Below are 24,006 nucleotides of genomic sequence, written 5' to 3' on the forward strand. Positions count from 1 at the left end.
AGTGTCACCCCGGCTGAACAGGGCAGGTGGAGGAGCTCCTCACACCGCGTTTTTTTTTATTACAAATTATGTTATGTATATACAACCGACAACCCCTTATGTCTCCTGGTGACGGTTTCCTGCATCTCATGTGCTAGAGGGGGATACAAATTTCCCGGTATGAAGTCAGAGTGTCGCTTGCAGCGCACAAACCCCGCTTTTGCCCACATGCATGGACTTGTGACGCCTTCTCGGGGTATTAGATGTTGTTCTTTTGTGCATTTACTGTTTTAGTAAGCCTGTTGAGAATGAATTCTGCGGACCACATACCTGCAATTGACATTTCTCTGAGTTAGGGTAGCTGGTGTTGCCGGCTGCCGTCGACTGTGTCACAGCGCGCTAAATACTCCGCCGAGTAGCCGCCAGCCAGGAATTTTAGGCTGGGCGCATAACCACAAGCATTCGCCACACTACGTTTCGATGAGCGGGGGCTGTATGCCGCAGGGAACTTGTGAGAACAGAAAACGCAATTACGCTACAGTGGATGGTCGTCAACGGAGTGCTCCGTCCCATCCAAGTGGAAGGTTTACCTGCGGCAGTTTGCACACCTCGTGATTTTGAAGCCTACCCAACCACGGATGTTTCCCCAAGTCCAGCTGGATGCTATCGTGATCATTGTAACTTGTCGCAAGGGATCTGAAATGAGCAGCGAGTGATCCTGCTGCTCATTATCACTTTCAAAAGCACCAGGTTGCGTCACACAGCGACTGCCAGTGTTGACAACGATTTTGTGGCAATCTGCGGCTCCGGCGACAGTTTGAAGACTCTGTCTGTAAGATGGAGTTCCATTCCGAAGAAAGTGTGTGATCTGAATGTGAGTGGGGGACAACTGTTCTCGATGCAGTGTACGGGGACTGAGCTCTGTTTGAGCGACCCTCCCTTGGCTCGGCTTTGAATGTCTGACCCGCTTGTGGACGACTTGCGAGGTTTGAGCCCCTGCTACTCGGTGGAGTGAAACCGCCAGCACAGTCCAGGAGCAATCTTGTGGCTTTCCTTGCCAGTCGAAATGGCTCTTGAGGACCTGCTTTTGAAGCTGCCCCGTCATCTCGTAAGCCAGATCAAAGAAGAGGCTGATGACCGTCCCATTTTCAACAGCGCAGATTCTTCGACTGCTGGCGGCCTTGAGAGGTGAGTTGCTCACTTTGTCGGAGGTTGCAATTCTTGGAAGCACGAGACGACGCAAGAACGGCGGCACTTTGGGGGTCAGGTATGACCAATGAAGGATGGCCCTGCATAGCTTGCAAAACGTCATGAGTCAGCACCTGAGTGAGGGGCTGCGTTAGAACGATTTGAGGAGCCTCATATATCGCTCAAGAGGAGGGTGCCATACGGCGGACTAGACGTCTGACCAAAGGTACACATTACATCATACTTGAAACGCATGCTGCACATTCTCACCCCCACGCGTGGCGGCATTGAAAAAGTCCCGTTGACGAAAATATAATGGGGCGGAAATCCACTGTTAGGCAGTGTTAAAAAACGTCCACGGACGCCGTGTATACCACATGCATGAAGAATTTTGGATGGATGCGTCAAGATTTTTGAACGATGAATGCGTTTTGGCCTGACTCTTTTGATATACACAGGAACCGTCGAGTATACTCGGATCTTTCGTCCTTCCTTAGCGATTCGCAATTTGACCGTCTTGTGGATCCCACAAACAAGGCTGCTGCCTTTGTCGTAGGTGTGTTGCTTGCCGGTACACTTGAAAGAATGTTGCTGACGAAGCTACGTCAACTGCAGCCCTCGTCCACAGCAGCTGGTATATGTACAACGCCTTTCATACTGGAGTGTCCTTGTATTGCAGCTTATGCTTGGTGCTCCACCCAACCGATAAGTGCCGTTTTCAGGATTGAAGCGAGATGGTTAAAGTTTGTGGTAACAGCAGGCACGCTAACAAAAAGACACCCTCGACAGAAACACAGGCGTGCAAGGAAGTGATTGGATTTTGTGTTCTTCAACGATGTCGCCGTCCGCCACCATGAGTCCGGTGACTCCCATGTTTCTATGTCCATACGAGTGCAGTGGACAAGGCGATAGAGGACGCAGACGTGTGCCGTCGCGCAAGACAGGAAGCTGAGTACTTGCGAAGTGCGGGTCGATTCAGACAAGCTTCTTTTGGGGGCGGGAGCAGCAAGTAAGCATCGGAGGAAACTATCGAAAGACGAGGGTATTGCTCGCACATCATCTCAAGAACGCTTGTCGTTTGCTGAACATTACTCATGTCAAACGGACTTTGTTCCAGATGCATCCGGTAGCGGATTAGTATAGTATTGCACCAAACTTGAAGCGCTGACTCGACCGTTTAGCAGCTCCTACACAGCCGATCTAGGGACGAGAACCGACTCGCTACCTATTCTGCATAAAGCCGAATTTCCCCACTGACTGAATGGTCTTATAGCAGCCGACCATTCCTTTAGGACACTCTGTTCTGTTTCAAACGTGGAAGATGCTCCTGGCAGTTCGATGAAAGACCGCTGCGGAGGCCTACCGTTTCGTGTGTGTGAAATCGAGGTTGCTGTGGGCGGTCAGATAGTTGAAAACACAAGAGATGACTTTGACGAATGCCATGGCTTCACGCATCTCGCAAGGTAGATCTTCGCGGGAGGGTTCCACTCGCCGGTGGATTCGGTGCACCCATATTTCCTCCAAGGTGAAGACAGGCGTTGGATGGAGAGCTTTCACTGACGAAGAACGAACATGTCTGTGTTTCGTGTAGGTCTGTGGACACCAGAACTCGCAGTGACGAGATCGTCTGGATTCGACAGCAGGACCTCAGCGAACTCCCTGCATGCACTCAGATTGTTTCCCTGTAAGGCGCGTGGACGGTGGTCCTTGGCAGTAACGCAGACTGCGAATGGAGTTAGATGCGTTTTTCTTGGACAGCTGGAGAGCAGGAATCGCTTGGTCACCTGTGCATTTGCAGTGGTACGTACTTCCCATGCTGCGAAAACGGCTGGTAGGGAGCAAGACGGAAACTTTTTTTCACAGGGTGTCCGCGCGCAATGGCTCTTCAGGTTTGAAGAAATCGGAGTAGCTATCGACAAAGGCTTTGCACGATTGGGCGAAAATTTAGAGGTCCAGCAAACAGAACTGCAGTTGTCGGTCTATCCAAGTAAGCGTCTGTTCGGGTGCGTCTACGTACCCGCTTTTGTGTGTTGAAACTACTTTGGTCCGGTTCTCGGAGTCTCTCTGTGCGCGCAACACACAGACCGACTTGCGTTAGCTATTGTATCAAGCGAGCACTCCACAAACTCGTACGGCTCGTTAGAAAGGTGTAGCATCTGTGGAGATGTGTGCTTTCTTATCCGTGTTACACAGCTGCAACTTCCTGGGAACATTCTACCGTTTGCACATGGATATGCTCCGTTTTCATTGTAATCATTGGCCCGTCTGCACTCTGATACGCTTCAGTCCAAGGAACCACCGTAATGTCGGATGCGTGGTTTTTAACAGTGAGGGAGGGGTCACCACGGTCACAAAGCTCGTAAACAAAAATATGAAGGGACGTAAATAGTTTACGTCTCCATAGCGAGCTGCAGATCCCGGCGGGATCTCGTGCAAACAATGTATTGTTTTTGCGATTTCTCAGAGGGAACGGCCGGTTATGCGGCACATAAGGATACTGGATCGGTTTCAGGTGAGAAGCTGACAAGTAGCGTGCTTTGTAGTAAAGAACATCCATGAGCTGCGCTGCGCAAGCTATCAGGAGAACGTTTGCGTCTGTGTTCAGGTAGCACTCATTCGGAGGCCACCAATATATCTTTCGTTTCGTTCCGACACTTGCGTTTAGATGCCTAGCACCCTTTACATTTCTCTTCAATCTTTCTTGTCTTGTGTCCTGAATGAAGGCGCCGACAGGTTTCTAACGGTAATCCTCTATTTGAACGAAAACTGGAAGCCGGAATGCGGCGGTTGCTTGAGGCTTCACCTGGATGCCTGCCGCGTTGACATTTCTCCCTGCTTGGGAAAGTGAGTGCATACTAAAGTTACTCTTTTTTGAAAACTCGCCTGCTGATGTTCAATTTGCAAGCGTAATGTGTTAGGGTTTAGTTTAATTGGAGGCGGCAAGACGGAATCGTTACGCAGATGGCGTGAACCTTTCGGCAACACCAGAAAGCTGAAGGTTCATCGTCTGTAGTCGAGTGTTCCCTCACAACTTGAGCACGCTTCGTTTCAGCAAAACTATTCGTTTCATTTAAAAGGTCGAATCAAAATGGGAGAAACTGTGTTGCGCCGGGGCGAGCAGCCGACGCCATGTGCCATTGGAAATCTGACTGTCCACAGGGACTTGCACCTTTGAGACGCATAGACATCAGTACATGAACCAATGTGTTCATCTGTTAACCGGATATCTTGTCTGATTCTATGTGATTCTCTTTTGTGCACGATTTCCCATGTGCTTGCCGGTTGCAGACTCGTTCTCTTCAGAAGCGAGCAACTGGAACACAGCGTCTTGCCTGTAGCATGTGCAGACCGTTTCGCAGTAACCTGCTGGTTCTCCGTTCGCCCTCGTGTAGCAGGTCAATCGGGATCGTGAAATAGATGTACTGGCATGGAGTTTATCACAAATTTGGCAGGTGTTGGCATGCACAAACCACGAGTGCATTTACTTCGGACAGTTGGCTGCATGCTTTGCCGGTTCCAAAGCACACGTTTTTCCTTCGTGGCAATCAGTGACGTGGAGGTTCTACTGCCTGGCGTGATCTAACCTTGGTTGACCATAAAGTGTTCTGTCTCTCCTGATTCGAGTGCATCTTTGCCCGCCGTGTACGGGCAATGTATGATAGTTGTGCACCGCGAACAGGAGTAGCTCTCGTAGGATGAAGACAAAACCGTGCCGTGATTTTTTTTCAAGCACGTCGACGCTGTGCGCTTCATCGATGTTCTGGTAGAATCCGGGGTGAGATTGTTCTTACTGCAGAAAGCATTGGCATTGTAGGGGTCGATGGCTACGGTTCGTGACATGGATGTTGTTTCATGTGACATGCAGTGAAAAAGCTTGTCAACATACGCCATCTGAAAACGGGTGGTCCGCATCCTTAGTTGTTGCGGAAGACAACGCGAGGAGCTGTGCGATACCTATACGAAAGAAATGGTTCCTGTCAGGAAGCTTCACAGCAGCTTGCTGGGACACCACCGAGGCACGGAAGAGTTGTCTTATCGATGCGTTCACTGAGATGCTCATTCCAGTTCTAAGTGTCTCGATGACGAATCCGCAATGCCACTTAGCTGGAAGAAGAGTTAGGCCTGGCAGCCGTGATCTCGTGGACGGGTTTCGGCCAATTTGCTTCTTCTCACAAGTGACTGCCTGCACTGCGTGCTCTTCCTTGTTAGCAAGCTGGAGTGGCACATCGACCATTACCAAATCCATTACCGTCACAGTAACTTCATACATACTACGAATACCTGAGTACTGCTTACATACTAATATTAGTAAGGACGCCTGCGGAACCTACTTACGGATACTCCATGAAACCAGTACGCAGAGTTATACTCTTACTGGCAGAAGCATCTGGACCAGATTTTGTTGCCTCTTTGTCCGCCTCAAAAGGCTTTCGGCACCGCCGCACTTGTGCCTGCTGCTCGCAGATAGAGGGCATTTTGCATCTGTCACTTGGCGCGCGTCTGCGACGGTCTTGTGAGCTGGAACAGGCCCAGGCACCGTAGGGGTGAAATACGCTTTCTACAATGCAACACGCTCATGCAAGATCAACAAAGGGTGGGGATTCGCACTCACTGCGAAGGCTGCTAGCATGTACCATGCGTGCTGCACACTTCCTTTAATAGAAGTCGGAACCTGTCGCTGGCAGCTGTCGAGTTACTGGAACACTCACTAGGTGTCAGCACCGTAATTCACGAAATCATTCGCCGTTGCCATAGGTAACCATCGAACGGCTTCAGCCGGTTTCTCTAGACTTCTAAAGCGTCAAAACCATCAGCACAAAGAAACGTATGCGCAATTCCGAACGCGTTGTCCGACGAAATAGTTGCAAAGGGATGCCGCACGGAAAACACTCCCGAGTGGAGTTACGAAAACCGCTGCCACCCCCCATGCTGCCCTCCTCGCTGCCTTCTTTTCTTACGGGACATGCAGTACATCGGGCAACAAAGGTGGCTGATTCATCGACAGAATAGGTCGACAGCTTAAAAACATTGTGTCACACACAGTGATTGTTGATTTTGTTGTGGCCAGAAAGGACGTTGGAAATGTTGTTCCGCCGCTCCGGAGCGTTCGCTGGTAGATGCCTCGCGTGCGGAATTCCTGGTTGATGAGTGACATGATGTGTTGCAGTTTGTGAAATACATGTCCTCCTGACTTCCTGCTGAAAATCCCCACATTCGCAGGTTTTCATCTGAGATTCCTTGTCACACCTCCCTTCCAAGAAGTTCAACCGCGGCCGGGTCCTCGATTTTCTGGGTACATGCGTCATCGCGAATCCACCGGAAAAAGGCTGGAGGTACGATACGTCTGAGTCGTGTTGCAGTTCGAGAGTTCCCTCCCTGAAAGTGCAGTTTTTCGCCTTCTCTCTCATCCTTGCTCATCCACACACACCAACCACTTCTGGCGAAAACGCGGCTGCTTCATTGCGACCGACCTCGCTTCTTCCCCGTTTCGTCACGCCAGACGCAGGACCGTTCTTTGCTCGAGGTTCTACTGAACCCTTTCCTTCACTTGCGTGATTTTCTCCCTGGTTCGGCCCCACTTTATTCGTCCGGACATCCAGGAACGGCGCTTCGGCCGCCAGCTGCCCTGCAGTCCTGCCTGCCCAACCCCCGGTGTCTGCACACCGCAGTTCCGGCGGGTTCTTTCCACACACACACACGCCGCTCCTCGGTCTCCCCTGTTGCGTAGAAAGCGTTTCTCATAATGGAGGAACGAAGGGCCGCATCTGCGCGGCACGGGCAGTCAGCGACCTTGCTAGACACTTCAGGAAGCAAAAAGGGCAGTGCTGACGGCCTCCGAGCGGCGGCAGCGCGCGCGGTTGCGGCCTCCCGGCACCGGCAGTCTGGCTCTCTGGCTGCGACTGCTCAGCTGTCGACTTCTTCTGTGTCGGCGATCTCGAATCCCCTGAAGCGCCGGCGCGTCCGGGATGGCGGCGAGGAAGAGTTCTGGTCGCCCGCGCCTTCACCCGACTTCCAGAGTCCCGTCGTCGTCGAGACGCACACTTCCGAGGCGGCTGTGCCTCGCCGAAATGGCGAAGCAACCGAGCCGCGGCGACTCGCGTCCCGGGCTGGCCCAGCCTCGGGAGTACGTACAGCGGCGGACGGCTGTCGGCCGTGCGGTCTGGCCGAGGATGCCGTCGCGGCGGGGACCGCAGGCGAGAAGCAGAAGCGGCAGAAACACAGGTCCGTTGCGACGCACTCCGGGAGTTCAGAGCGCCTTGACGACGAGGCGTACGAGGTCCCCGGCCGCGACACGAGCGCGGGAAACTCCGACGGTGCAGGGACCGACTCGCTTCTTGGCGAGTCTGTTTCTCGCCAAGATGCCGCGAAGGCCGCTGACCCCCCACCCGCAGAAGCCTCATCCCTGTGTCGCGCGGCTGTGAACAAGAGTGCTGGAGACACTCGGGAGGGGAAGCGCGCCTCCGCGGTCTCGAAGACGGCAACTCGAGCAGGGACGCCCAGTCGCGGTCACGCGGCGAGGACAGGTGCCGCCGCCAGCGAGAAGGAAAACGAGGCTCTTCAGCGTCGACGGCCATTGCCGTCCCTCAAAAACCTGTATGTACAGCTGTCAGACGATGAAGGCGACTCGCCGGCAGCAGCCACGGGAACTCTGCCGCTTCAGTCCTTTCCTTTGTCCGGGAATCGAGCTCCCGCAGCCAGAACGGAGGAGCAGCGAGACGCCGGCGACCATGCACCTGGAGACGCGCAGGAAGGTTTCTCGGAAACCTGCGGCGACGAAAGGCGAGGACTCGCGCGCGCCTACCCCTCGCTTCTCACGCATACAGAGGGATCCGTCTCACACGGAGACAGCGAGAAGGAATTCGCCGTGAGGTCAGTCTCCGCCGCTGGCACCGTCCTCCCTGAATCTTCCTGTGAGGGAGGGCCTCTCGGAGGAACCCGAGAGGCAGAGCGGCAGGCTCAACGCACGCCTACCAGACGAGGAAACAAAGCAACTGCACACTCCAAAGAGGATGGAGACACTTTCGATGATTCTGCGCCGGGTGTCTGCCTGGCTCCGTCCTCTGGACTTCCTGTTCTTCCTCCTCAGGAGTGGAATCGCGGTCTCTACTCACACCCTCCAGGCTTCTCGCCCCTCGCTGCTTCGGCGACTCAACACGCTGCCGCGTTCTCGTCTCCTTTCCCTTCCGTCCCCGCCTTCCAGTCTTCGGTCTCCCCGCATGCACTCGGCGCCCGCCGCCGCGCGTCCACCCTTCCGCTAGACAGCCCGTGGCACGCGGTGCCGGCGCCGCTGCGGAAGGCCGTCGCGGAGTGTATGTACAGCTTTGGACGCGAACGCGCGCGCGAGTTGTCTCGACTCGTGGCGCTGCTCGGCGACGTCTCGCACCCGGTCTCGCCAATCGAGGTGGTGGGCCTTCCCGGGTCAGGCAAGTCCCACCTGCTCCTCTCTTTCTTCGGCGCCTCTCCGCTCGCATGGGGCTACGTGGACTGCGCCGCTGCATGCGCGACTGCAGGCGCAGGCCGCCTCGCCGCGCGCCAGGCGATCTGCGGAAAACTCCTCCTCCACCTCGCCCTGCAGCTCCGCAGGGAACTCCTCGCCGGTCTCCATACGGTTCGAGCGCTCGCAGCGAAGAACAAAAGTCGAGTAGAGACTCAGGCCTCTCAGAAGGCGCAAGAAGCTGAAACGACCCAACACCCTGAGGAGGGAGGGGAATTCGAACAACGGAGAGACGAGAAAAAAGAGACACAGGGGAGACAGATGCGCGCGAGTGCGAGGTCGCACGGCACGAAGCGCGACGATGCTTCGCCTGCAAGCTCGAGAAAGAAGGTCACTTCTTCTACCGACTCCACTGGATCTGCTTCGCCTCGAGCGAGCGATTCGACGGGGCGCCCTCTGTCATCCGACGTGTCTCCGAGTCTCCAGACTTCCTCGGCGTCGCCGTTTGCGTCTTCGGTCGCGCTCGAGAGCCTGGAAGCGGAGTTGAAGGAGAAGAAAACTCTCCTGGACCGCCTGATGCGGCAGATGCAGAGCGGGAAACGCTCGGCAGAGACGCTCGCGTTTTCAGGTTCGCTCTTCTCCGCAGGCTTCTCCGCGAACTCCGTCGAGCAATTCGTCTCCCTCCTTCGCCAGCTCCTCCGCTGCTCTTCACCCCTCACCCGCGCCTTCAGCGTGCCTCTCGTCATCGACGAGGCGTTCACTCTCGCCCAAAACATGCCCGACCTTCTGCATGCGCTCCTGCGCCTCCCCGAGCTCCTCGGCGGCGAGGCCCGCCTGCGCAGCTCGCCCACTTTCGAACTCGACTCTTTCTCGCCTCCGAGACTCCGAAGCTCAGACGCGGCTCGGAGAGGAAATCCGGACGAGACTCAGGGAGAAGATCCGAGAGCGTTGGAATGCTTTCTGAGTTCGGAGGAAGCTCTGGAAGACAAAGAGTTGCTGGTGCCTCCTCGGAACGTGTGCGTGATTTTGGTGGGTCGGTCGCCGCTGCGTCCGGAGATTTTCGAGGGGTTTCCGCAGCCGCCGCGCGTCCATTTCCGAGCCTACGAAGGGAGCGAAGCTCGGGACATTCTCGCGCGAAGTTTCCAGGCTCTAGGCCTCCCGGTTCTGCGCCTGGCCGCTGCGCAGCAAGCCACGCGTCCGAGACTCGGCGCCGAGAAGACCCAGCAGTGTACAGACACCGCAGAGCGCGGCGCGCGACAAGACATCTGGGTGTACGGACACTTGGAGCTGCTCGAGCAGCGAACCGTCGTCGCGCGCGGCTGGAGGAGGAAAGGCCAAGACGACGCCGAGCAGATCGGAGAGGCAGAGGTCGCAGGAGTCGCTTCTGAGCAAGCTCGAAGGCGAGAGGAACGTGAAGAGGGGAAAGACGAAGATTGCGTGTGGGAGAGCCGTCTCGTTTTGCGGAGAATGCGGAGACGCGCGCGAAAGGCGAGCAAGATGGAAGGTCTATCTTCCTCCACGGACCTCGCTTCGGAGACACGGCGCGGCGGCGTTCCCTCAACGGAGAGAGAAGAGCAGGGAGAGGGTGCGGAAGAAGAGTCTCTCCAAGAGGCCAGAGAGCCGCAGATGGTCGCTGGAAAGCGCAGGACGCGGTCCGAGGGTGCAGGTCGGGAAGCTGGCCATGTGCAGGCAGCCTCGACTTCCCTGGACTCTGCGGAGAGCACTGCATGCGCCGGGGAGGGGCTGTGGTCCGCGGAAGAGGTCGATCTCCTTCTTGATGTCGAAGTTCTCTGGTCGCACTTTGTCACGCTGTTTATCCAGGCTTTCCACCAGTCCTTGAAGAGCGACTTCCATGAGCAACGCTTTCTGTGCCGAGAGTTCTGGGGTCAAGCGATGAATCTGCTTCTCCTGCAGAACCGGGACGACGCAGGCATTTCGGCGCTCACTGCTGCGGCGACTCAACAAGCTGCTCTGCACTCCTCGACTGCTCCGTTTTCTTCGTCTGCGTCGGTGAGGGCGGCGTCTGTGTCGGCTGCGTCGTTTCTGTCTCGTCTGCTTCACCCACACTTCCGGGCGGCGCTGCGGCAACCGTTTTCTCACTTCTTGCCGGATCTGCAGAACTGTCAGATTCTAGAGGCGCGCCACCGGACGGTGTGGGGGGCGTCTGCGCAGGACCGCCACACGGCGGCGCGGCGTCTGGAGTTGCCGCGGCTCGGGAAGGTCCTTCTGGTCGCGGCGGCGCTCGCAGCGTACACGCCCGCAAGCAGAGACAAGCGCCATTTCAACGACTGCTTCGGCAACGTCTTTCGAGTCGCGCGCCCCCGCCACGCACCTCTGCTGCAGTCGCCTCTGCTGCTGGCGACCGGTGCGAAGGCCGAGGCTCTGCATCCTGGGACTCCAGGTTCGCCGCGAAAGCCGGGGAAGAGCGTCGCCGAAAAACTCGAGCAAGACTTCCTGCCGCGCGCGCTGCCCAAGACCTTCTCGCTCCTCCGCTGGCTCGCTCTCGCCGAGTGTCTAGACACCGCAGCGGGGAAGCGACAAGCCAGCATCGGCTTGATGGACGCCGGGACTTGCCAGCAAGTGGTGGCCCTGCTGCGGCTCGGCCTCGTCCGACCCGCATCGGGAGGCGGAGAGAGTCGCGCGAACGGCGGCTTCGGTCTCTGGGGCGTCTTGAGCACTTCCTCCCAGACATGGGGGAGCGAGTGGACGCAGCCTCTCGGCTGGGTGCTGGGCCAGCAACAGTTCATCGCCGCGCATGCGCGAAAAATGGACGCGTTTTTGGGTGGGCCTGCAGGCGCCAGCGGCCATGCCGCCGACCTCTTCAACTCGAACGCGCGGCTCGCGCTCCACGCGCCTCTCGCGGTCGTCAAGGAGTCTGCAGACTCGCTCGGAATCAACCTAGTGGACGCACTCGTCGGCTGACAGGAACGAAAGAGAAAAGAGAGAACAAACGAGCGGAGAGCAGACGGAGAAGGGGAGGAACAGAAAGGAGGAGACAGGAGAAAAAGGGAAGGTAGAAGACGAGACCAAAGAAGGAGAGAGAGCAGGAGAGAGAAAACAGAAGAAAAGAAGAGAAGGGGAAAGAGAAGAAACAGATAAAAGAGAAGGCAGAGAGAGGAAGAAACAGAGGAGAAGAGGAAGGAAGATAGAGGAAGAGAAAAGAGCCATTCTGCCGCGCTCACGACAACGCGAAATACAGAGTTTGCAAGGTTTCCCGATGACGGGGAGAGAATTGAGGCGTGTCTTTACGGACTGCACCTGGAGAAAAAAGCGAAACAGGCGACAGTCTGGTGCGTCTTCTGAATATTTCTGAGCTGCTTCTGAGGCGCGTCTTCCGGCTCCACATTCAGACAGCAGGGAGCAGTGAGCACAAACGAACAGGCGTTACTCCAGCGCATGCTCAACGAGCCATGAAAGCCTAAACTCTAAGTTTGCTACTGGCCTCTCTCGTCGAAGCAAAAGTCTCTCTCTTCACTCCTTGAACTGTGTGTGTGGGGAGGAGGAGGACAGTGCACAGGCGCGGCAAGGGACGGAGCGAGGGATAAAGAAAAGAGAAGAAGGAGAGATAACAGAGACAGAAGAAGAGCGAATGTGCAGACGAAGAACGGAGAGAAGAGAGAGATACGTGACCACAAAATACTCCCGTCGTGCTTAACGTTCGTGTGTCTCTGCCGCCCGACGCTTTGTCAGCGGTCGTATTCTTAAGCGCGTACGTCTGGAGTCTGTGTGGTGCAGAGTCCCTGAGTAGCAGCGTTGTGTGTACAGGGGAAATGCAGCTTGTGCCAGAACGGCTGTGTCTCTGCGGAGACTTCCTGCGCGTCTTTTCGAAGAGACAGTTCCGCGCGAGCGAGTCAGAAAACGCGAAACACACACCAGGCGCGACTGAACGCAGCAAGCTACGGAGGCGAGGACAGAACAAAGCACAGAGAGGAGACAGGCTTCGAGCAGCAACAGCTTGACGGAGAAAACGAAGAGAGAAAATGGCGAGCATGAGCGGGGACGCTGGACTTCTGGAAATTGTGGTTCCACGCTTCTAACTCGTAGGAATGTTGCCGTTCTGCCGAGAGTTTTTTCGCACTTTTCAAAGGCAGGAAATGTCGCTGAACGCTTTTTTTTCAGACTTTTACAAGCTGCAGAACACTTGGCCTCCACACACTTCAGACCCTGTTCGCGAGTGCCATTCAGCGATGGACAGGTCGTTGTCTGCATCGCGTAACTGTTTCAAGCGGCTGTTATCCTGCTAGAAACAGGCGCACGGTCCCTGCGAAAGTCGTCACGATATCCCATCCGAGTCGCGTTAGTGCTTAGAAACTCGAGCGCTTCCCGCCGGCTCGGAAATCTCCCGCTGACCAGAGCACGACCACGGTCAAAGAGGCTTCCAGAACACAGCCTGTTTAGCGGCCACCGGTTCGCCCAGGTTTCTCTAGATCTCCGAGTCTGCTCGGTCGCGCCGAACAGCCGTCGGGGGCAAGCAGTTCAGATGCTTTTCGATGACCGCAAACAGCTCAGGGTGTTCGTAGCCGACGCGAGCGTACGCGTCCTGGAGAAACAGACGTACCGGCAGGCGAGAAACAGGACAGTGGGGAAGGCAGAGGAGAACGCACAGAAAGAAGGATAGAGCAGAAAGCGACAGAGACATACACGAGGTGGAGGAGACAGAGAGACACAGGAGAACGAAGCTACAGAGAGAGGAGAGCGAAAGAGGAAGCACAGAGGTAAAAAAAGCGGCAGAGAGAGATAGAGATCGAGAAGAAAGAAGTCACCGAGGGAGAAAGAGGAGAGCCAGAAAAGAACGAACAGCGAATAAGAGCAGTAGAACTCGGGGGTCAAGAAGGACAGAGATGCAGAGAAAGCCACTGAATCTGAGGGAATCCGGAGACAGACCTCATGCGACCGCGACTCACATGCAACGCAGATGGCTCCTCGGTTTCTGCATGCGTTTCTTATTTGTCAAGCCACACCACGAAGAGAAACACCTGTGAGTTTGCTTGTCAACCAGTGAAACCAGTTGCATGCCGGGCTGGCTTTTCAAACCAAAGATTCTCTCGATCCTGTGCACGTCCTCAGAGCCCGGTGTACGTACACCTCGCCACGCAGATGTGTGTTCACGCAAGAGCTGAGGGGAGAAAACTCATCGCAGACTAACCTTGAGAGACTGCAAATCCCAGACGAACGCGCGGTCGAGTCCCTGCAGCGAGACGCAAACGAGGAAGAGACAGCGTCACATGCGAAATCGCGCGGAGAACACCCCGAGCCTCCTCGCGGTGCACAAGCATGCGATGAGTCAAAAACGACTCAGCAGAGGGTCTTACTGAGGAGACGAGAAACGAGACCCCCCAGAGAAGCAGGTTACGAAGGTGAAGGGTGTCTCAGGCTTGCGCCAGGGAGGCGAGCGCATGTGCATTTTCGACTGTTTCTCAGGGATCAGAGCCTGGCTGCTGGCTCGACTTCTCTTTGCAGACACTCTTCTCTCTGTTCGCCTCCGTTTTTTCTGCTCGGTCTCCCTTTTGCCTTTTCTCCTTCGCCTTCGGCATCGTTTTCTCGATTCCTCGTTCTGTTCTCCGATCTGGCCTCCTTCCTCTCGTTCTGCCCTCGCCATTTTCTCGTCTCCCTGCTTTTCTCTTCTTCCTGCTTTTCTCGTCTCCCTGCTTTGCTCTCGCTTACATCAGCGCAAAAGAAGTTCCCTGCCGCCAGGAAGAACGGCTCGTGGCGAACAGCCATCCTGCCGAGAGCGCCGACTAAAGGAACGAGGTGCAGAACACTCAGCTCAATACACGCCTTCGTTTTCTCCCGCGCATGCAAACTCTGCAGACTCTTGCGACCACCGTTGCCTCGGCAGTCTCGTCCTTCCCTTCTGCGGCTCTCAGATCTCCGCTGCGACCCGTACGTCGCTTCCTCGCTGCCTGCGTGCGAAGCAGACTGAGGAGGAGACAGCGACGGATGGCGCGAAGACAGCGAAGAAGACGCAGGAAGAAAGCAGGAAAAGGATTGGGGAGAAGAGCGAGAAGAAGAAGAGGACTGGGGAGAAGAGCGAGAAGAGGAGGAAGAGTAGAAACGAAGGGAAGAGTGCTGCAGAAGATGATCGCAGACGGAGAGAAAGGTCGCTTGAGCGCCGGGGAAAACAGAAGCGCCTCGAAGACGCGAGAAGCTGGAGACATTGCAGAAAGGAAGACGCAGGAGGGAAGAACGAGAATCCAGACAAAGAGGGGGGAACTGCGAAGGCCGGAACACGATCAACAAACACAGCAGTGGAAAGCGAGAAAGACACGACCCCACGGGAGAAACTCTGGAATGTGACGAACTCGAAACTAGAAAGAGCACCGTCCACTGTGTACCGACACTCCGAGAGAAAGACTTTACGGTGTAGTCTCACCTTCCTTTGTGGTCTGGCTTGTTTCCCCCTTGGTGTTTTTCAGACGATCCCCTTCCCCGCGAAAGATCCTTCCACTCGTTGTCGTTTTCATTTGCTACTCTTCCGTTGACATCAGCCACGAACTGAGCTGCCTCTCACGACGTCGCGGACCGCGCGTATACGCGCCGCAAATTGTTTCATTGACTTTGAAGCGTTTTCATCGAGACAGGCGCTGGAAACAGCGACGTCCTTTCGAGTGAACCTTGCCCGAAGTAAGATCTGTTTCTGAAGTATTTGAGCAAGTCCTGGAAAAGTCGAAGCGACCGCATCGTCTGCGGGCGTCCGCGTTTGCGCGCGCATCTCTCGTCGGAGGCAGGCGAAAGGCTCCGCGACTCGACGGCGCAGCACAGCGAATCGGTTCCCAGATCCCTGACTGCACTTTCGCAGCTCTCTGTGGCACCTTTGTGAAGATCAAGTAATCTCTTGAGCAGTGGGAACCGTGCCAAACTGAAGGCCAGCTATAGCGGCTTACCTGGACAACACCGTCACGAGTTGCTGCAGGGTGAAGCTCCTGAAAAGCGAACAGAGAAAAAAAGCAGAGAGACCACAAAAAAAGTCAGAAGGGAGCAAGGGAATGAGAGAACGAGAAATTCGACAGGCCAGTTACCGAATTGCATCGAAGAAACAAACCGCTTTGTCCTCTCGAGATCAAAACAGCAGAAACAGACATCTCATTCAACTCCTTTCTTCAGCAGTTTATCCGGACACAAGAACCCCATATCTACACACATATATATTTACATATATATATATATATATATAATCTATACTACACATAAAATATACACAAACACACATATACACATATATATATATATATATATAAATAGTTTATTTTTGTATTTATCAATCCATTTTGCATTGATTTATCATCGAGATAGAGATGCATGGATACCTGTCTCTGAATCGATTTGCAACTCCGGATACCAAAGGTCTTCAAGTACTCAGGCGGCAACTCACGTACTCGTACATGCACATTTCTCTGGATGGACTCTGCAGACACGGATGTCCGCTTCAGCGTGACGAGCAGACGCGTCAGACGAGTGCAGCGCAACGTATGGAAAGGCGCAAATGCAGCACATAAAGCAGCGTCTGTCCTCTGGGTCCCGACGGATGGTCCGGCGCCTTTCTCGGAACCGAGGAGGGCGTCTGACCGTCTCTCGGTGTGTTCGAGTTTTTTCTCAAAGTCCTCACGGCAGCAGGCGATTCGTAGCTCGGAACAGAGCGAAGAAGACTGCGTCGCGTACGCACAAGTTGGGCGCATGGCGCAGCTGTCTGAACGCGTAGAGGATCCCGACGAGGTCTTGCGGAGCGAGGTCGGCCGAGTGGAAGGGCAACCATGCGTCGAGGGCGAGAAGGAAGTCGCTGTCCGCGATGTTCAGTCTAGAAGAAGAGACACAGGGAGGGGACATGGTGCGAAGGTAGCGCAGAAGAGAAGAGAAAGAAGACGAGAAGAAGAGACAGTCGCCGAAAAGAGAGAAGGGAGACTGCTCGGGGGCGGAGGACAGGAAAGAAGAGGCGAAAGATTCGAAGGGAACGGCGCGCGAGAGAGAACAGCACAGAGAAGAGAAGACGAACACTGAGGCGAGACAGCCGACGAAAGCGCGGTGGCAGTGGGGAGAGGGACGGGGAGGAAGGAAGGTGAAAAAAGAGGCACGAGAGGAACAAGGAAAGAGAGAAACCAAGACCATGCACAGAGACCAATGAAGAGAGAGACTCCGGAAAACGCGAGGTCGATCGAGAAGCGACGCGCAAGGCGCTGACGCACAGTCTTGGCTTCTTCCCAGGGAACTGTTTAGAAGGAAAAGCGAAAAAACCCGAACACCCGGTTCTCACGCCAGTCGGAGCCAAAACAGCCTCTTTGACTGGAGAACCGGACAACAAAAGATCGGCTTTCCACTGGGACTGGACATGCAGGACGGCAACGTCTCCGTTCGTTGCAGGTCGTCTGCTTTCGCTTCAGGGGGACGGAGAGGTCCACCGACAACGAGAGAGTCTGGATGGAATTTCTGCCGCCCCGCTCCATCTGTCCTCACCTCGCGAAGGTTTGGGCGAGGTTGCTGACGTCGCGGCACATGAGGATGTCCTCGCTGGACTCTGCGGCTTTCGCGTCGCCGTGGATCGAAGTCTGAGAAGGGAGCCGGCCTCGCTGCTCTCCGTCCTTCCAGCCTTGGCCCTCAACGCCCTCAGGCAACGGACCTCCAATCTCCCCCGCTTCCTCGCTCTGGCGCTCTCCCTCGGTCTCTCTTTCCTTCGTTCGTGTCTCCTCTCCTCCCGCCTCTGGCTGGAGAAAGCCAGAGGCGACGCGCTGATCTCTCGCGGCTCTCTGCATGGCGCAGCGGGCGCGTCGGACGATTGCGTTGACGAGTTCGCCTGAGAGAAAGGAGACAGAGACAGAGAACGCGCCCCCGTTTTCCGCCGAGGCGCTTGGCTTGCGCGGCAGTCCAGCGACTTGATCGAGAAGCGCAGTGCAGCGAGAGGGCCTCCTGCGAGGCCGCCGGTGTGGAGCTCCTTTGTGCGCTGTCTCCTCCGTCGGCGCGGAGACTCCGTGCTTTGTTTGCGTCTGACTGACTTTGGAAAAGCGAAACTGTCTCGGCTTTTTTCTCGGTTTTTCAGCTCCTTTTTCACTCTGAGCTGGTTTCGATCCCAGAATCGCGCGACCTCACTTGCCTTGTTCTGTTTCCTCGTCTTTTCACCTCCACTCCGCAGCCTCGGTGTTCTGTCCAGCTTACTTAGGTCGCCTTGAAGATGGGCAACGCGTGAGAGGGCAAAGCAAAGCGTGAGGACGCCGCCGAGGTCCATCCCTCCAATTCTGGGCGCCAGTACGCCTCCCAGGTCTCGCAGCATGCGGCGAGAGCCTCCCTCGGCTCGAGCGACTTCTGAGCAGGCCGGAGCGGTCTCTGCAGACGAATCGGGAGCGGCGTGTGGCGACATGGTTGCCTCTCTGTTTGACACTGTTGCAAGCGCATGCAGACGCTGCGCTTCTCTCCTGTTCTCTCTCTTGTTCACCTGCCGGCTGTAGCCCCAGGCCTCGCCGCGGAGAATCCGTTCGCGGGCGTCGACGCCTGCGACCGGCGTCGAGAGAACGCCTGCAATCTGCGCTGAGAAAATGTCGAAAAAAATCACCAGCGACTGCGTCACGGACATCCCGCGCGGCGAGCAGACCGCCGCTCGAAAAAGCAGCGGAGACGCGCCTCCTGTCTCCTGCGAGACGGCAGACCGGGGAGGAGTCTCCGCAGTGTGGGGTGCCTCGGCGGCTTGTCTCGCCAGCGAGGGCAGCACCACGGCCTCGAGGTGTCTCCGAGAGGCCTCGAGCAGGTCTGGGCGATTGCAGCGTACTTTGAAGAAGGCCCGAAGGACCGTCGCCAGAGCCGCGAGCGAGAGGTCCCCCAGAGGCATGGCGAGGCCAGCAGACGCCGAAGAAGATCCAGAAGTCGCAACGAAAGACGCAAAGCCGTAGGCGTCGTCGGGAGCCACAGAAGGAGCAGACGGAGAAGAAGAGAGAGAACCAGGCAAAGACGCACACGAAGAAGGAGAATGAAGAGAAGAAGGAGAATGGGAAGAAGGAGAAGAAGGATGCGACAGAGCAGGGGGCACTGGACAGGCTTTGATGTCCTGAAACGAAGAAGGGAGGCCACAGTCTGGAAAAGAGACTGACTGGCCTTCGTGAATGGGATTTCGGTACGGAGTCACAAGGTAGTCCGAAAACAGGTGGAAAACACGGTGCAACGAGGTCCGCGGAAGCTCGACGGGGGCGGTCGCGAGCGCATGCAAGAGCGTGGCGACAGCTCGAGGCTCGAAGTCGAGGAATTCAACCATGTCTGCAACCGGAGGCCGGCGAGGACCAGGCGAGAACGAAGAAACCTCACTGTGAAGAGCGCCAGCAAACGACGACGGCGAAGAAGAGGATGGAGATGAAGAAGGAGAAGGAGAGGGAGGAGTTCCAAGAAGGAAGTCGAGGACAGAGGAGTAGAATGCTTTGTCCTTGAATCCTGCTTTCACCAGCGCAGCCGTCAGCACGGCTAGCTCACTGCCGCGAAAAGCGAAAGGGAACTCAGAAAAAACCATGGCCCCCAACGCATAAATTTCCCCCGCGCATGCGGACGAAATCAGGCTACCATGCGAGTCTCGCAACCGGCAAGGAGACGCAGAAGACAGAGAAAACGACGTTGCAGGTGGAGAGAGAAACACAGAGGGGGAAGCAGGAGAGGGAGAAGCAGGAGAGGGAGAAGCAGGAGACGGAGAAGCAGGAGAGGGAGAAGCGAGAGGTCGAGGAGTGACTCCGGCTCGAGCGAACGCGTGGACTGTAGCGCAAAGTCCAGCGACGGAGAGGAGAGAAGAATGCAGGACGGCGGAGGAATCAACGAAGGGGGAACTGGAAGGCGAGGCGTCTGAGGGAGGCGCGCGGCTGCTCTCTCCGCATCGCCGCAGGCCTTCAATCCCCCCGCGCAGGTCTCCCTCCCCTTCTTGGCGCCCTTCGACCAGGCGTCTGATGGAGAGAGCGCCAGAACGAGACCTCGAAGAGGGAGAAGACCCTGCAGAAGGTTGAAGACAGACGGGAGATTCGCGGATCTCGAGGTGACATTTTTGGACGACGAAGCAGGCGACTTCATCCCAGAAAGGCGCATTCGGCGACAGTCGCTTCCCAGCCATCTCCGTGCATGCAAACTGCATGTCCTCGGCACACATGCTGCCGCGAGTCAGCGCGGCCGCGAGGAAGGCCGCGCGGCGGCCTAGGCCTGGCCGGGCCTTCTCCACCTTTTTGCATGCATGCAGATCGAACTGGCCTTCGTCTCGCTCCGTCCAAGACCCCCACTTCAGGCGCGTGGAGGCTCGCGGTTCACGGCAGCCTGCGGAGACGCGGCTGTCGCCAGGCGACGTCGCCGGTCTGTCGCCAGGCTGCGCCTGTGGAGGCAGGCGCGCGTATCTCCTCGCCGCGGCCGAGAAGGCAGGCGCAGAAAGCGGTGCAGACTCTCCGTCCAGCGCGGCGGCAGAGCGAGGAGAAGAGGAACCGGAGGAGAAGAGAGGAGGAGAAGAGAAAGAGACACGGAGAGCAGGAGGCCGAGCGAGAGAAGAAGAAGAAGAAAAAGAAGAAGAAGAAAAAGAAGAAGAAGAACGGGGACGGAAGGCGGAAGGGGGAACAGAAGGAGGAGGCACAGGTGAAGGAGGAGAACAAGGAGAAGAAGAAGAGAGAGAAGGAGAAAGAGAAGACAGAGACCGTGAAAATCGCGTTGCGTCGAGATATGGATAACATGGAGTGTCATGAGACGTCGCAGAGTCGCGCCGTAAGTGGAACTCCTTTCGCGTTCTCGAGTGAAGAGGCGACGAAGGCCGAAGAGAGCCAAGACGGAAGACAGCAGTTCTCCCTTTCCAGGGTCGCTGACCGTTCCTCGCCACACAGCTTCCTTCTCTCAGCTGGTCTCTCTCCGCGAACCGGAAACGAAGAGCCGAGTTCTGCAAAAGAGCATCCGAAGAAGCGGCAGAAGGCGGCGCGAGGAGACGAGCTCGGCGACTGAAGGGATCGAAGGCGGAGCGGACTCCCCGGCCAGGCGTCGCCATCCTCGGGGAGCGTCTGTTCCACCTTTCGGAAAAATGCTTGTCAAGTCATTGTTTAAGATGTGCAGACGCCTTCTTTTTCGAGAGCGTTTCTTTCTGAAGCGCGTCTCCGGAAACGTCTCGCCCTCCAGATTTTTTTCCTACTTGTCGCTGCATGCAAAAGCCAACAGAAGCTCGGCGCGAGAGAGGCGGCGAAGAACAGACGCGACGAATAAAAAAGAAAAGAGGAGAGCGAGAGAGGTGAAGTTCAGAGAAGAAAAGAACGGTTGTGAGTTGAAAAACGGAAAAAAGAGGGAACAGACAAAGCAAGCCTGTCTCCTTCATCGCACAAATACAAGCCGCTACCGAGACACACCCATGTCACAAAGCAATTCGGTCACAACAGATGTACAAATTGATAAAAAAAAAGATTTACAGATGCACAAGCATAGATAGTTGAGTACAGACGCATGTAGGTGTACCTGAGCGCGCTAGTCCATATGCACATGCAGCAGAGATGGGGGATAGAGGCAGGCGAAGAGACAGTTCCGTTTACAAAAACTGGAGGACTGGGTATAGAAAGGATCTGCGGGAGTCTCTGAGGCAGAGCTGGAGCTGCAGTTCAACGCGGTTCACTCAACTTGGAATCGCAGCTGGCAGCGCTCGTGCTCCGGGGACTCGTGGATGACACAGTTCCGTGGAGCGAAAAGTCGCGTTTTTCGCGAATGCCTTTCTGGACTGGACAAAAGATTTCATTTGCGGACTCAGAGCTCTTCGGCGCCATTTTTCAGTCGTCCAGAGGCCCAGAAAACCACTCTGGCGCGTCGCTCGTTTGCGGTCCGCGAAACATGCATGCGCTCGCATGCACATATTTTTAACTCCGGCCCAAACACGAACGCATTTTTTGACGAGAAAAAGAAGGTTGACGACCAGTTTTCAGGTGAGAGTCAAGAAACGACGAAAGCATGTCTTCGAGAACCAAGCTTGCAAAGGTACTGAGTGCCACCGCTTCTTCTCTACTCTCTCCCTCTTCCTTGTCTCCGTTCTTCTGTCTCTCTCCGTTCTTCTGTCTCTCTCCGTTCTTCTGTCTCTCTCCGTTCTTCTGTCTCTCTCCGTTCTTCTGTCTCTCTCCGTTCTTCTGTCTCTCTCCGTTCTTCTGTCTCTCTCCGTTCTTCTGTCTCTCTCCGTTCTTCTGTCTCTCTCCGTTCTTCTGTCTCTCTCTCTGTTCCTCCCCGACCTGCAAGTGTCTCTTCCTCTCTGTTCTTCGACTCTCTCCTCTTCTTCTTCTCCGCTGCGTCTCCCTCTCTCCTGCGCTCTCTTTCTCTCTGGATTGACGTCGCGTCTCTTCTGCGCTTTCTCCAAGCTGGACAGACAGTCGAGGAGATGCGAGCTCCCTGTGTCGCGAGTGACTGGAGCGAATCTGCCTCGTCTGTCGCTCCTTCACATTCGCATTTCTTCGCACTGCTTCTGGTCGGCGAACTGGACTTCTGCGTCTCGATTTCGCCGGCAGCCGGCATCGTTGTCGAACCGTCCGGAAGCTGAAAGTAGCGCCTTAAAAACCTTGAGGCACTCGAGAAAGAAAGACATTTCTCTTCACAACAGAAACTGATTTCCACCTTAAACACTTTGGAAATCTATCAAACGGCAAGAGAGAAAATGCGCCACAAACACACATTGGCATTTCCATATATATATATATATATATGTATATACGTATATATATCTAGCTATATTTTCCTTCGCTTTTCTCTATCTATGAATACTTGGGCAAAATTTCCCCCGTATACTTCATGTGTATCTCTATCAATTCATACGTAGACAGTGCATATATATGTATGTATATATCTATATATCTATATATATGAATTTCGAGTCGAGGAGTGAGCTAAAACAGGACTGCTCAAGACAGCTAGAATTCTGGGAGTTCAATGTTTCAAAGAGATAGAGACGGTAAAAAAAATCTGGGACCTCAAGATCTACACCGGACGGGGGCCTGCCTGATACAGGGTCGCGCGCATAAGCTTTCTCCGAACACAGAAAGGAGGACAAATCGAACTGGCGGCTTCGCCGTTGCGAGAAAATTCGAGACAAGAGTGTCTCGCGTACGCTCGAGGCGAAGGAGAGGCAAATGAGGTTCGCTTTTTTTTTCTCCGATTCCTTTTAGTGTACATGTCATCATACCTTCCATAGATTGTAGTTAAGAGTTTGACATATCTTCGACTTGCCTTTAACTGGTTCTAGCAACCATGCAGGCATTGATACCGCGATTAAAACGCATACCACTCTGTTCGAGACTTAATGCCAGACTCAAGAAACGCTTCTCCACCGACCGCTGGTGTCTTCGCGCTAGAGAAAATAAACTTCGCAACAAACATATCTGTCTACTCATCTACTCTTGCATCCATGCACACAGGAATATGTACGTCTCTCTGTGGAGCTCTACACATATATATATATATATATATATATATATGTCTGTATATAAATTGATCATAGAAATGTGTAACGATCTGCCTTGATATACAAATAGATATATATATATATATATATATATATATATATCCATACGTTTCTATGCTTTGGAGAAGTTCCTGAACAGACACAACAAAGACTTTCTGTTCTGGGTATATGCTTTAGACTTGTGCGTGCATCGTTCGACGATAGAGCAGCTCTCGGTGTAGATATCCTGTGTCAACGTTGGACTCAAACAATAGACTTTTCGATGAATTTGCCTTGCAATTTCTCAAAGCATGCGACGAACGAAGACGTTTCAGCGCAGTGAGCAGCGACGCCTGGTCGTGCCATTGAGGATGCGTTCCCGAGAGATAACGCTTGCGTTTGCCTCTTGAGAACCGCAAACGTCGAAAGCGGACGTCGAAGCGAGCAGACACCTGAGCTGATTGCGAAGACGCATTCGCCGTGTATGGCGATTCGAAGTCAAGACAAGTCTGAACAGTCTCTGAAAGAGGCAGAGAGCAGGACGCGTCTAGATCTACCGTTTCACACGAGACAAGAGCGGTGAGAAGGGGGTGGACAAAAGAGAAGAAAAAGAGAGGCGGAACGAGCTTCTTCTTCCGCGTTCGACAATAGAGGTCCATCAGAAAGAATGAAATTACGCGGGAGACAAAGGCGAACGAGACCCTATTGAAATGGGCGGCTCCAGAGAAGAAGCGACGAAACGGAGAGAGGCGGACTCATCGATCACCTCACGGACTGCGACAGAAAATTCTTGTGCAGGTATCTCGATAAAGCCGCGCATGCGAGCACATGCGTGAGTAGGTCGCCGGTACGCCGTGTCAAGATTCAGAAAAAAGACTTTGTTTCTCGCTCCCTCTGGAAAAGACGCCCTCTTCCGGTCCCCGTTTTTGCCGCACAGAAGGGCGTTAAAAGGCCGAAAGGCTAATCACCGGCAACAGGATCTCTCGGCGTCTCTTTCTTCTGTTCCTATCCCTTTCTC

The 24,006-nt window shown here is 54.9% G+C and overlaps 4 protein-coding genes across 4 annotated transcripts; 2 read left to right on the plus strand and 2 right to left on the minus strand.

Moving 5' to 3' along the window:
- Positions 1-1,014: 1,014 nt before the first annotated feature.
- TGME49_232960 (oxidoreductase, 2OG-Fe(II) oxygenase family protein) lies at positions 1,015-5,078 on the plus strand. The gene is made up of 8 exons (XM_002368114.1): positions 1,015-1,167; positions 1,626-1,723; positions 2,065-2,176; positions 2,759-2,851; positions 3,057-3,154; positions 3,632-3,679; positions 3,891-4,011; positions 4,456-5,078. Exons 1-8 carry the CDS (start codon positions 1,046-1,048, stop codon positions 4,577-4,579), a joined length of 816 nt encoding a protein of 271 aa, XP_002368155.1. The 5' UTR covers positions 1,015-1,045; the 3' UTR covers positions 4,580-5,078.
- A 1,832-nt stretch (positions 5,079-6,910) lies between these two features.
- TGME49_232970 (hypothetical protein) lies at positions 6,911-11,524 on the plus strand (the record flags this gene model as incomplete). The annotated part of the gene is made up of 1 exon (XM_002368115.1): positions 6,911-11,524. The coding sequence occupies one exon, from the start codon at positions 6,911-6,913 to the stop codon at positions 11,522-11,524; it is 4,614 nt and encodes a 1,537-aa protein (XP_002368156.1).
- Positions 11,525-13,025: 1,501 nt separating this feature from the next.
- Positions 13,026-20,573, minus strand: TGME49_232980 (hypothetical protein; the record flags this gene model as incomplete). Its single annotated transcript, XM_018780345.1, has 7 exons — positions 13,026-13,142; positions 13,749-13,790; positions 14,267-14,750; positions 15,487-15,525; positions 16,209-16,397; positions 17,051-17,387; positions 17,747-20,573. The coding sequence occupies 7 exons, from the start codon at positions 20,571-20,573 to the stop codon at positions 13,026-13,028; spliced, it is 4,035 nt and encodes a 1,344-aa protein (XP_018636797.1).
- Positions 20,574-21,565: 992 nt separating this feature from the next.
- On the minus strand, positions 21,566-22,066 carry TGME49_232990 (hypothetical protein; the record flags this gene model as incomplete). The annotated part of the gene is made up of 1 exon (XM_002368117.1): positions 21,566-22,066. One exon carries the CDS (start codon positions 22,064-22,066, stop codon positions 21,566-21,568), a length of 501 nt encoding a protein of 166 aa, XP_002368158.1.
- Positions 22,067-24,006: the final 1,940 nt, after the last annotated feature.

Source organism: Toxoplasma gondii, chromosome VIII (genome assembly GCF_000006565.2).
Source record: "Toxoplasma gondii ME49 chromosome VIII, whole genome shotgun sequence".
Lineage (NCBI taxonomy): Eukaryota > Apicomplexa > Conoidasida > Eucoccidiorida > Sarcocystidae > Toxoplasma > Toxoplasma gondii.